The 13,381-nt window shown below is 42.3% G+C and overlaps 1 protein-coding gene across 1 annotated transcript in view; it reads right to left on the bottom strand.

The window, feature by feature from the left end:
- Positions 1-1,512: 1,512 nt before the first annotated feature.
- Positions 1,513-13,381, bottom strand: part of POU5F1 (POU class 5 homeobox 1) — a 28,422-nt gene continuing 16,553 nt past the window's right edge. Inside the window, exons 2-5 of the mRNA XM_087707779.1 lie at positions 12,744-12,855; positions 11,285-11,415; positions 5,368-5,532; positions 1,513-1,797 (exon numbers count right to left, since the gene is read on the bottom strand). Coding sequence (XP_087563905.1) covers positions 1,513-1,797; positions 5,368-5,532; positions 11,285-11,415; positions 12,744-12,855 — 693 coding nt within the window. The remainder of the gene's footprint in view (positions 1,798-5,367; positions 5,533-11,284; positions 11,416-12,743; positions 12,856-13,381) is intronic.

The following is a 13,381-nucleotide window of genomic DNA, read 5'->3' as shown; positions in this document are numbered from 1 at the left end:
TATAAGACAAACATTCATTCTTGGCTGTTTTTGAGATTCCTAGCTGCAATGGACAGCAAAGCTAGGATTGACCCCGGGAGCTTCTTTCTGCCAAGAGGCAGACAAGCTAAGTGCCTGAAAGACCCCATCCCGTCACTAATTCATAGTAGTGGTTTGCGGGATTCAAAATTATGAATTTAGGTGTCCTGATTTGTGGCCAACGCATTATTGTCAACCTTCCTGATAAGATACTCCTGATTTTTTTCAAAGAAATCACCAGGCCTACGTTAATCAGCAATATTTTTTTAATAGAGGCCTCTTATGTCATACAAACAATTGGGTAAGTTAGGAAAAATCAAAATACAAAGATAAAATCATACAAGTTAATGATTAAAATTACACAACCACCAACATTCTTCTCCCATGCTAAATACAATAGTAATGGTATGAAAGGCCAATGAGGAACGGGGTATGACTCAATATTTATAGCTAGCTTCCTGTCCCATGCTTGGTTTTGATGTGCTGGCCTGTTTTTGAATTTGTAACAGGGCAGGGAGGAAAAATGGGACATCTGGTCCTTGAAAGAAGAACCTGCTCAAAATATATCTCATACCATGTGTCTTTTAAGATTGTGGACTTTCAGAGTTGCGTTTCCAGCCTTTTGTGTGTACTTAGGAGAAAAGGGCATCGTCTAAAATCTTGATTTTCGAGGATTGCAATGGCAGTCAAGGCCGAAAGGAGAATGTTTCTGGGGACACCATTAAGGTCTCCATTGTGGGGTGGACAAAGAATCAGACCAAGATTTCAGTAAGCTTTTAAAGAGTTTTCTTGGTCGGCTCAGAGACGTTCAGACACAAGAATGCTTTGACATAGGTCATCCTTGTACTAAATGATAGGATGAGGAGGGAGAGAAAGAAAGAAAAGAAAAATGAAAACCCCAAATCCTTTCCAACTGCAGGGGAGTTGTGTTCCACAAAGAAAATAACACAACTGTGTGATTTGTTTAGGTTCACCGAGAAATGAAACCACGTGGCTTTGTGTTGGGATAGTTATGAGAACAAAGGCCCATTTTTAACCTTCATAAGCCTTGCTGTCTCATTAATTAAAAGTGGGCAATGATGCCCAATTATGGTCAGTTCCCCAAAAATCTACTTGGTCCTTTAGAGACAGAAACATCTGGATTTGCGGTGGGTAAATATGGATGCATGCCAAACTAAATAAAAGACCAGCTATTATGGATCCTATAGAAACCAAAAAAGGGTTGGAAGTGAAAGCGACTTTTAGAAGCAGCTTTTCCTTTGATAAAATGTTTTTAAAAAATCATTGCAAAAATCTTTTTTAAAACCCTGATTAGAAAAACCTCACCAAGAAGCTTTGTATCCCTGAGTGTTAAAAGATGGTCAAAAGCCTAAGCTTTGAGCCCTTCCTTTCCTAAAGGAAATCAAATCTAAGAAATAAGAAAGAAAATGGCTGGAGGACCTCCCTGAGATTTAAAAAAAATGTAAGACGCCGAGATTTTGCTAGACAGGCTGCTCAGGTGGAATGCATTGGGTGGCCCATCACAGTGGGGGTCGAGGTGGGAGCGATAAAGACTTCCCCTTCGTGGAACTGGGGCACGTAAACAGCAGCAAACGCAGTCGTGTTGTAGCCCTGGGGCGGTGGAGGCAGCTGGTGGACGGGGCCAAGGCCGTGGGGCGGCGCTTGGAGCGGCCCATGAGGACAAGCTTGGGGTGGAACAGGACCATCGGGCTCCTCCCGAGGGCCGTTTCCGTTGCGCTTGCCCTTCTGACGGCGGTTGCAAAACCAGACGCGTACTACCTGCAAGAGACAAAGCACATGTAAGTTATAGCAAGAACACTTATACTGCTCCATACCACTTTAGAGCACTCTCTGGGGAGATGTTTACAACTTCAGCATATGGCCCCCAACAATCTGGGTCCTTATTTTACCGACCTCGGAAGGATGGGAAGCTGAGTCAACCTTGAGCTGGTCAGGATCAAACTCCTGATTGTGGGCAGAGTTTGCCTGCAATACTGCTTTCTAACCACAGCTTATGGTCAAGCCAATATGATGAGGGACAGATCACTGTGCTAATCCTCCCCACAATGACCTTCCCTCCATAGCTCCTTGCAGAGCCCATCCTCTAGAAAGACTCGACCTGCCCTTGAATGTTGCAACAGCAGAAGAAACTGAGTTGGCCTCTCCAAACGTCATCCTCAGTGAAGCATGCAAACCAGCATCTGCATTTCCTGCGGTGTTTGAGGAGAACGCATCTTTCTCCTTCTGCCCTGGCCAGTTTTTACAGAGGCACAATTGTGAGCACACAACACACTGCATCACTGTTTGGTTTGGCCGCAGCAGCACCTCAGATAGAAAGTCCATAAAGAGAGTGGTAAGGACAACCAAGAAGAGTATCAGAAAGACACTTCCAGTTATTCAGGATACTGATTATAAGTGCTATGTGCTTAGAGCTCAAAGAGAGCTCAAAAGACCTCACACACCCACTTTATGGTCTGTTTTTGTTGCTCCCCTTTGGGAGGAGGTTTCAAAGTATTTCTAGCAGGACTAGCAGATTATGTAACAGCTTTGTTCCCTACGCCAGCTGTCTGCTAAACTTGCAAGAATCTCTTTGCTCGCCATATACATGTATACAACCAGGGGTGGGTTTCAGGCGGTTCGTGGCGGTCCCCACGAACCGGTTGGTCGGCGAACCCGGAAGTAAGGAACTTCCGGGAACGCCGAAGGATCCACCCGCCCGCCCGCGTTTCTTACCCGGTTTTGACGAGTTCTGCGCTTCCACGCATGCGCAGAACGCATACAGCGCCTGCACGATCCTCCAGGAGCAGTTGGAGCATCGCACAGGCGCTAGTACGCATGCGTGCACTGCGCGCGTGCACGAGGACGCCGCCGGCCCCGTTCCAACCAAACCGGTTGGAACGGGCTGAGAAACCCACCCCTGTATACAACTATCATAGTTTCAATATAGTTGTATGACAGCTTTAGGCTCATGACCGTAACTTTAAGATCCAGAAGAAGGAATTCCAAATACATATATACACACACACACACACATACATACATACACATATGACACACATACACACACACACACACACACATATATATATATGTATATTTGTGTGTGTGTGTGATATATATATATATATATATATATATATATATATATATATATATATATATATATATATATATATATATCACACACACACAAATATACATATATATGTGTGTGTGTGTGTGCGCGTGTGTGTTGCATTTGTGCTGATAAATAAATAAAGGGAGACTAGTATAGATCTATTTCAAGCTATTTAGCTCTCATCAGCTAGCCATACCCTTACTGGGATTTGAACCTGTGCTGCATTACATATTAGGCAGTAGTGTTAGCTACTAAGCCACAGGCTCTCCTTCTTTATCATACACACATACATACATACATACATTAAACAATGGCCAGCAGGGGGGAAATGTTTTCTGCAACTAAATAAAACTTAGTCATCCTGGGTTAGAATGATGGAAATTATAGTTCAACAAATTTTGCTGCAGGCAAGATGAAAAGAGTGCCTACAATCAGGTGTAATGGAACTGTAATTCAACAGGCAAACCTTTTTTCAAGTTAAAGTGGATAGGGTTATTATGGCAATCATAGGGTGATTATGCCACTTTTCCAGATTGACAGGTAGAGTGTTCTGAAAGAAAATACCTCATGTTTTGGCATTTTGTCCTGTGGTTTGACAATATGCCAGAACATCTTTGTTGTATGGGTTGTGCGATAAGTATTCTGTTCCCTTACTTTTATTCTGAAAAAGTAATCTGTGCAGGATACTGTCCATCACCTACATCAATTTTTCTCTAAATTAGGTGGCTGAAAGGACTCAGAATGGACTATCACTTTTTCTTTGGCCCCAGGACATAAAAAGGATTTTAATTTCCCATTGTTTGCTAAGGCAAAAAGTAAATAAATAAAAGTCTTTTGAAATGCAACCCACTCAAAACTGTCAATTGGCTATCACCATGACTGATGACAATGACTTTCACAATTGAATTCTGGGTGGTGACATGCTTCTAACTCTCTCTGCAATTCCTTTCTAAAGGATGATCCTGACCAGGGGTGGGTTCCTGCCAGTTCTAACCTCTTCTATAGAAGAGGTTCCACAAATCTACAGTGCCGTTTAGAACCGGTTCCAGCTCCATCCCCACCTCCGTCCGCACATCATCAAGATGAAGAGTGAGAGGAGGAATTCTGGGAGTTGAAGTCCACAAGTCTTATAGCTGTCAAGTTTAAACACCCCTGGGTTTTTTTTTCCTAAAGGGTTAGGGGTGCAAGAGTCTTGTAACTTGACAGCTTTAAGACTTGCACACTTCAACGCCAGAGTTCCTGAGCCAACATGACTGGAGGAGGAATTCTGGGAGTTGAAGTCCACAAGTCTTAAAGCTGTCAAGTTTGAACACCCCTAGGGTTTTTTTTCTAAAAGGTTAGGGGTGCAAGGGTCCTGTAACTTGACAGCTTTAAGACTTGCATGCTTCAAATGCCAGAGTTTCTGAGCCAACATCTTGGTTGCTAAGCAAGAGCGTTGTTAAGTGAGTTTCACCACATTTTACAAGTTGGCCACGCCCACCCAGTCACATGACTGCCAAGCCACTCCCACTCAGTCACATGATTGCCAAGCCACTCCCACCCAATCACATGGCAGGCAAGCCACTCCCACAAAGCAGGCCACACCTACAGAAGAGATTCTAAAAAAATTTGAAACCCACCACTGCTCCTGACCCTTCCCTAACAATGAAATATCTGTGTAATGTTCACACCTTTTTCCAGCTCTACAATATACTTTTGGAGTACCCAGAAAGGATTATCCCTGTATCTTCTTCTTTGGCCCCAGAACAGTTAAAGAATTTCAAATTCCCATTGTTTGCTAAGGCCAAAAAAATAAATAAAAGTGTTTTATTCTTTTGGAATGTAACCCACTCAAAACGGTCAATTGGCAACTATCACCATGTCCGATGGCAATGACTTTCACAATGTAACATCGGGAGGTGACATGCCTCTAACTCTCTCTGCAATTCCCTTCTGACACTCTTGAAGTACCCAGAATGGACTATCACTCTTATCTTCTTCTTTGATTAAAAAGAATTTTAATTTCCCATTGTTTGCTAAGGCCAAAAAAATAAAGTGTTTTGTTCTTCTGGAATTCAACCCATTCCAAAGCTGTCAGCCTGATTTCTTCGAAGCTCTGAATCGAAACAAAACAAAAGCGTGCACACTTTGAATAATCAGACATCAAAACCTGACCCTGGAGAGTTAGGATTTCGCGCACCAAGATGGTGGCTGCTTTTGGGGACATGCAATTAAGACGGGGGGTCACTCACATCCTTCTCCAGGCAGAGGTCGCCAGCAATCTGTGAAATCTCCTGCAGGTTAGGCTTGGGGCAGCGCAGGTAGTACGACTCGAGTAAACCCCGCACGTTGTTCTCAATGCTGGTGCGCTTGCGTTTCCGAGCCTGGATCATGGCCGACTCCATGGAGCACAGTTGCTGCACAGAGGACGAGAGCTATGTTTGGGATCACTGCTTGGAGGTCACAACCCCTTCTGACCCACCCAATAAGAGAGCCCCCTTCTCCATCTCTGCTTACAGTTATCACAGCCACAGAGGTGGTAAAAAAAATAGCTTCAGGTGTCACAAACAAAGGAGAATATATACATGTCTGAGGATAATGTTGCAGGATCCAATCTGGGTCGGTCACCGGGACCGGAGGTTTTGTCTTCTGAGTTTTCGGACTTGTGCTAGAGCCCATCCTCATGGAACTTCTCATTCCCTGAGGATGGGCTCTAGCATGAGTCTGAAAACCGCTGGTCCCGGTGACCAACCCAGATTGGATCCGGCTTCAGATGTCTCCAGCATCTGCTACTTACAAGGTTAAGCAATCTATACTGTGGTAAGTCCCATTGCAACAGTCTAAACGTCTCCCTTGGGTACCTTCTGGTCTTATAAACTCTCTACCCTACTCATTTCTGCATAGAGGTAATGTCCGACTTACAATCCCAACTGAACAATTTCAGCATTTCTGTCGCTAAGCAGCGCGGTTGTTCAGTGAGTCACACTGGATTTTTACTTCCTTTTTTCGCCGAGGTTATTAAGCGTAGGGCTGCAGATTCACTGTTAAGTGAATCATATGTCCGTTAAGTGAATCTAGTTTCCCTTGCTTTCCGATGTCAGGTGGGAAGGTCGCCAATGGCGATCACATGACCCAAGGATGTGGCCACCATCATAAACGCACGACGATTGCGGATGCCTGAATTTGGATCATGTGACCATGGGGGTGCTGAGACCGTTTTAAGTCACTTTTTCAATGCTGTTGTAACTTTGATCACTAAATGAATGGTTGTAAGTCAAGGCCTACCTCTCCTAGCATTCTAACATTTTCCATTCCTCCTTTCAAACCTGCTGCCCTCTCCTCCGTTTTGTAAAGAACTCCCTTTGACCCATGTTTCAATTTGGATAATTCCAAATTGGATATTCCTTTTTCCTCCAAGCCTACAAAGATTTCTAGTCCCCAATTTCCTCTACCGACTCCTAACTTTGCATCCCCCTCCTTCCAAAATTTCTTTCACATGTCAAGCAAAAGGAGCATCTCTGCTAAATTAAGGCCACCAGATACGTTTAGAAAGCTCACAAGCCAACATAGGTGGTTTAGTGTTCTGTTCTGTTAATCAACCAGCTGTTATTTAAAGTCAGATACTTATGATTCAGGAAGAATAAACAACCACAAAGTAGTCACCATGGATAACCTGGGTCTACTTGAAATTGTCTAGACCGCTTTCAAAATTATCTAAATTGGCAACTATCACCATGTCTGATGGCAGTGACTTTCTCAATTTAACCCATGCTTCTGAATCTTTCTAGAATTCCTTTCTAAAGCATGATCCTGACCCTTTCCTAACAAAGGAATATCCATGTCATGTTCACACCTTTTTTCCAGCTGTACAATATACTTTTGGAAATCTGAAAGTCAATGCAATATTCCAAGTGTGATCTTTCCCTTCGTTGTTACATTTAATTCTAAAATCCATTCTCAGTGATTCCAAGCATAGAATGTCCTCTTTTAAAGCAGCAAACTGTGAGTTAACTTATCATCCACCATGGCCCTCACGTTCCAATATTGGACATGCAAGCTGGATTTTTCGTGCCTGTGTGGCTCAATTTGCATTTACCGTATTTTTCGGAGTATAAGACGCACTGGAGTATAAGATGCACCAAGGTTTAGAAGAAGCAAATTTTAGAAAAGTAGGTAGGGAGGGAGAGAGAGGGGTAGATAGGTAGATAGAGGGAGAGAGAGAGAAATACAGTAGGTAGGTAAGAAGAGGGATAGAGAGAAATAGAGAGAGAAATACAGTAGGTAGGTAGGTAGAGAGAGAGAGTAGGTAGGTAGATGTTTTCAGGTGTACTTATCCATTTGCTGGAGAAGGAAATTGCTGACAACCTGCAGCACCTAAGACTCTGTTTCTGCTGGCACAGCATTTGATCCACGTAATTCTCATCAATCAATTAAAGAGCTTTCCAAAAGGAAAAAAAAAGTTTTTGCACTTTGCAAAACTCCCCAAAATGGCCTATTTTTCATGAAAACGGACCTGTTTTTTGTAAAAAAATAATAAAAAAAATTGCATGCATAGCCTTATGGAGGCTTATAGAGTGCTCCTGGGGGCTAGGGGGGGGGGGCAAAAAACCAGCCCATTTTTTGCTTATTTCTGCCCTCCCCAGCCCCCAGGAACTCTCTGAAAGCCCCCATAAGAGTATGCACGGCCATTTTGGTGAAGGGGAGGGGATTCGGGAGGCAAAAAATTGTGTATTCGGTGTATAAGACGCACCCAGATTTTCAGCCTCTTTTTTGAGGAAAAAAGGTGCGTCTTATACGCCGAAAAATACGGTACATATATTAAACCATTCATTTTCTTCTCTGAAGTCCATTCAGCAGCTTGGAAAAATCCTTATGGGATTTTCTGTACTCTCATTTAGATATTACTAACCTGGATAGTGTCTAATAATATCAACAAACGTGGTCTCCTTATCCTACTGTTCACCTGAACATATAGAAACTATTTAAAAAGCAATTGATCCATGAAGGATTTTTTGAATCTCTCTAATTTGAAAAGGGTTCATTTTTATTCTTCTGTTTTTCTAGACAGCATCTCCCTTTTATCTAATGGCTGTTGAATTTTGATTATAAACTTTATACGTGAGAAATGTCAAAAGATTTTTGAAAACCCAGGTATGCTCTCTACTAAATTATCCCATCTACATTTTTGCCAACATCCTAAAAATAAAGTTAATGAGATAAAACTTTAAGGGGGGGCATGCTAGTTCCTTTTCAGCAAAATTTGTTCTGAATGTTAACATTATTTCCTCTTTAATATTTTCAACATTTTATCCAGAATGGACATAAAACTGGCTTTTCATTAATTGATTAGGCTTTTCATTTCATCTCTCTCTGTTCTTCTGATATCCTTCTTAAGAAAGCTAATTCAAGGATGTTCTACATCTTCAAAAATGAAGACAAGAATAAATACCTTATTTAGTTTCTCTATCATTTTTTCTCTCCTCTTTTAGCGCACCTTCAAATTCCGTCATGACTTCCTATTCACTTCCCTTGCCACAATATGCATAGCTTTTTTTTAAAAATGAGTCATTGTGTTGTTTTTTTTAGTTGAATTGTTCTGCAACTTTTATGAAATGCTTGCATATGTATTTTTTGCTATTCCAGTTTGGGTAATTAAAAAAAGTGTGTAGATTTTAATGCTGTGCTAGCATATTTACAGAACATCCAACTGATTGTTACTAAGGAATTAATGAACACAATTAGAGAGCTTCAAATATTGACATGATTGATTGATGATTAGATTGATCATCCCCTCCTATAGAACCATTCAGGTCCCAATGACTGACTGACTGACTGACTGACTGACTGAAAGATATATCTGCAGAAATATTGACTGGAGGAAGCTGATCCATACAACCAAACTGTATATTGCTGAGCGATATAGCAAAACTCCATTCAATTTTCTTTGCCACTGCAACTAAAATGTAGGCGCTGCAATTTTTTTCAGTTCCACCACAAATCCGTGAAGCCCTTCTGCGCAGAGACATAACAAAACGCGACCCTACCGCGATGACATAATCGCGGAGGGCAAAATCGCGCATTCCCAAGCACTCACTACCCTAAACCTAACCCTAAACCTAACCCTAAACCTAATCCTAACGCTTACCTTAAATGAAGTCGGCTTTCTGCCGCGGCGCTGTTTTAAAGCGCCCTTCTGTTGCCGCGGTGATGACGTGCGGTTATGAAGTCGTGGCTTTATCACCGCGATTTTATTGCCGCGATTTTGACCAGCGCGGTTTTGTCGTGCCACGATTTTTTTCACCAGCCTGCTCTTCCCATGCTTAGAACATAGAATTTTAGAACTGGAGAGTACTTGGGAGGTCTTCTAGTCTAACTCCCTGCTTGAGCAAGAGAGCCTATCCATTCTAGACAAGTGGCTTTGCAGTCTCTTCTTAAAAGCCTCCAGTGATGGAGCATCCATAACTTCTGAAGCTATTCTATTGGTTGATTGCTCTCACTGTTAGGAAATTTCTCTTTATTTCTAGCTTGCTTCTCTCCCTAGTTAGTTTCCAAACATTGTTTCTTGCCTTGCCTTTTGGTGCTTTGGAAAATAGTTTGACCCTTCTCATCTTTGTAGGAGCCCCACAAATATTGGAACACAGCTATCATGTCTCCCCTGGTCCTTCCTTTCACTAGACTAGACATACCCAACTCCTGCAACCATTCTTCGTATGTTTTAGCCCCCACCCCTCTAATCATTTTTGTTGCTCTTCTCTGTACTCTTTCTAGCATCTCAACATCTTTTTTTTTATATTGTGATGATATTGTGGCCACATCCAAATGTGATCCTACTGGTGGTTGTCTTACAAATGGTTGTCCCGTCTATTTTGGAAAACCTCCAGGGATGGAGCATCCACAACTCCAAGAGACAAGCTGTTCCATTAATTAATTCATTTTATCATTCCCCAAGTCAAAACCCTCTCGCAAAAGGTGTCCACTAAGGATGTGTAACGTGCATCAGGCTGAGAAAATGGTGTGTTTTGCAATAGTGGTGAATATTTGTAGCTTGGGGTGTAGGATGAGGGTGAAGTTTTGTTCTCCGAGGTGGGTTGGTTTCCGGGCGTTTCGTTACCGGGCTAGGTAACATCTTCAGCAGACACACCAGTGGTGGGATTCAATTTATTTTACTACCGGTTCTGTGGGCGTGGCATGGCTTGGTGGGCATGGCAGGGGGAGGATACTGCAAAATCCCCATTCCCTCCCGATCTGCTGGGACTTGGGAGGCAGGGAATAGATGGAGGCGGGGCCAGTCAGAGGTGGCATTCACCGTTTTGAATTTGAATTTGTGTTTATTTGTATGCCGCCCTTTTCCCTGGGGGGACTCAGGGCGGCTCACAATCAAAAGGAAGGGGGGAAACAGACTTTTACATATAGACAGTACATAATTAAAACGCAACATTCATACCATTCGGGCGGGTCACAATCTTTAGCCCCAGGCCTGATGGGATAGCCAGATTCTAAGGGCTGTGCGGAAGGTCTGGAGGGTGGTGAGGGTACGAAGCTCCACGGGGAGATTGTTCCATTGGGTCGGGGCTACCACCGAGAAGGCTCTCCTCCACGTGGTGGCCAGTCGGTTTCTTTGAACTACTCAAAATTTCTGCTACCGGTTCTCCAGAAGTGGTCAGAACCTGCTGAACACCACCTCTGGGACACACCTACACCTGAAACCCTTATAAACAGAGGAACACTGACCCTGCTGAAGATGTTACCTGGCCTGGTAATAAAACATTCGGAAACCAACCCACAAGCTCAGAGAATGAACCTTCATCCTCAAAATAATATGTATTCCTGCCTTTCTTTCTTTGGGGACAATCTCACCATACAGGAGATGCACTGGAAAAAAAAATCCAATGAGCAGATCCTTTGAAATAGCAAATTTTTTTGGTGATATTCTGGACCACCCAAATTCTGAATGGTGCTCTTTTTATTTGAAACGTAAAACAAAACCCTTTAAATTTTATACTCCCCAGGAAAGAGGCAGGGTGACATTTGCCATGTAGAACTCTCAGAAAAGTGGCATTATTACGGTAATAATTATTAGTAACAATTAATAAAACTTAGCTTCCCAAATGAAGAATTCATTCAGGTCCTGGAGATAGGATAAGCCATTCGTCCATCCTAGAAACTTACCTCCTGCAAATTCTCGTTACTGTCAGCCTCTTGAAGCCAACGCTGAAGAAGGGGCTTCAGCTTACACATGTTCTTGAAGCTGAGTTGCAAAGCTTCAAAGCGGCAGATGGTGGTTTGACTAAACATCTTCCCTACATAAGTAAGTAAAAACAAAACAAAAAACAAAAAACAACCAGATCAATATTTAGAAGAGGAATCTAGGACAGGGGTCTCCAACTTTGGCAACTCTAAGACTTGTGGACTTCAACTGGAGTTGAAGTCCACAAATCTTAGAGTTGCCAACGTTGGAAGGCCTGAGGAATTCTGGGAGTCGAAGTCCACAAGTCTTAGAGCTGTCAACGTTGGAGACCTGAGGAATTCTGGGAATTGAAGTCCATAAGTCTTAGAGTTGCCAACATGGAGAACCCCGATCTAGTAAGTCAGATGTTGATCCTACAGATATCAGAACTCAATCTTGGTCTCTCACTCTCATTGACTTCAAGGGGCTTTTTGTAAAGCGTTCATGCTTTGTGGTAACTAAAGAAAAATAAGGAATATTCAATATTGTTGGCAACTACTTTGCTAATAGTTGGAAGAATTTTTGAAAGCTGTCTAAGATACCTTCTTGCCCAGTGTTTTCCATACTTTTTAGATTCAAATGCAAAATTGTTTTCAATAAAAACCTAAATAAAATTAGGCTGTCTACTTCATGGATGGATGGATGGATGGATGGAAGGAAGGAAGGAAGGAAACAAAGGAAGAAACAAAGGAAAAGAGAAAGAGAAAGGAATGAAGGAAGGAAAGGAAAGAAAGAAGGAAGGAAGGAAAAGAGAAAGAAAGAAAAAGGAAGGAAAGAAAAGAAAAAAGGGAAAAAGGAAAGAAAGAAAGAAAGAAAGAAAGAAAGAAAGAAAGAAAGAAAGAAAGAAAGAAAGAAAGAAAGAAAGAAAGAAAGGAAGGAAGGAAGGAAGGATTGATTGATTCCAGGTCACAGAAAAATTGCTACAACAAGAGTAGACAGTGAGCAATGCCTCTGAAAATGCTACAAGAGATTTAATTGATCGGATTAATCAACACACTTAAAAATATTGCCCTGTAAATTAGATGCCAGTTACACCTTTTAATATAAAAGCTATAAAAAGGAGCATCCCTTGTTAGATAACAATGCCTTTATAGGAGATAAGTTTCCCACTTTGGAACTATTGTTTGGACTAATGGGTCAATCTTATCAACAGATCAAGATTAATTCCAATTCAATGCAACACATCTCTTTAGCTCAGGAGGCCTTCTCTCCCAACTCTTTTGTTCTACAAGCTCTTATCATTCTGAGCCATGACTGCTCAAGAGCCACAGAAAGACTCTTAATCTTAGTTGAGACAAAAGTTGAGTTTCTTCTCATCCTAGCTAAAAAAATACAAAAACCCACAAAAATTTTCATTTCTTTGATATTTTACATGCCTAAAACCCAACAGCTTGTACCTACCATAGAGTAAACCCAGGGCCAGCCCCACGTCTGCCTGAGTGAAGCCCAGGGTAATCCTTTTGTGCTTCAACTCCTTAGCAAACTGTTCCAGCTCTTCTGTAGTGGTAGTTTCCTAAGGGGGGGGGGAGCAAAGAATAAGAAGTACTTTGATTGACAGGTATCCATTTCAAGACACAATAAGACCTCCTTGAAATTGATGCACACTCATTTTTCCCGAAAACAAGTTACAACTTTTGGCTAAATGTCTATGTTGTTGTTGTTAGTTGCAAAGTTGTGTCCAAACCCATTGCGACCAACGTTCCTCCAGGCTTTCCTGTCCTCTACCATCCTCTGGAGTCCATCCAAGCTCACGCCTGCGGCTTCGGTGACTCCATCCAGCTACCTCATTCTCTGTCATCGGCTTCTTTTGCCCTCAGTCTTTCCCAGCATGAGGCTCTTCTCCAGTGAGTCCTTCCTTCTTATTAGGTGGCCAAAGTATTTGAGTTTCCTCTTCAGGATCTGGCCTTCCAAAGAGCAGTCAGGGTTGATCTCCTCTAGGACTGACCGGTTTGATCGCCTTGCAGTCCAAGAGACTCCCAGGAGTCTTCTCCAGCACCTTAGTTCAATGTCTATGGAGATTCCCGATCATCCAGGTCATG

The sequence above is a fragment of the Thamnophis sirtalis genome, unplaced genomic scaffold (assembly GCF_051295495.1).
Source record: "Thamnophis sirtalis isolate CommonGarterSnake01/CBP01778 unplaced genomic scaffold, rThaSir2_p1.2 scaffold_3, whole genome shotgun sequence".
Lineage (NCBI taxonomy): Eukaryota > Metazoa > Chordata > Lepidosauria > Squamata > Natricidae > Thamnophis > Thamnophis sirtalis.
The sequence above is the reverse complement of the archived record's forward strand: the minus strand, read 5'-3'. Positions and strand labels throughout refer to the sequence as shown.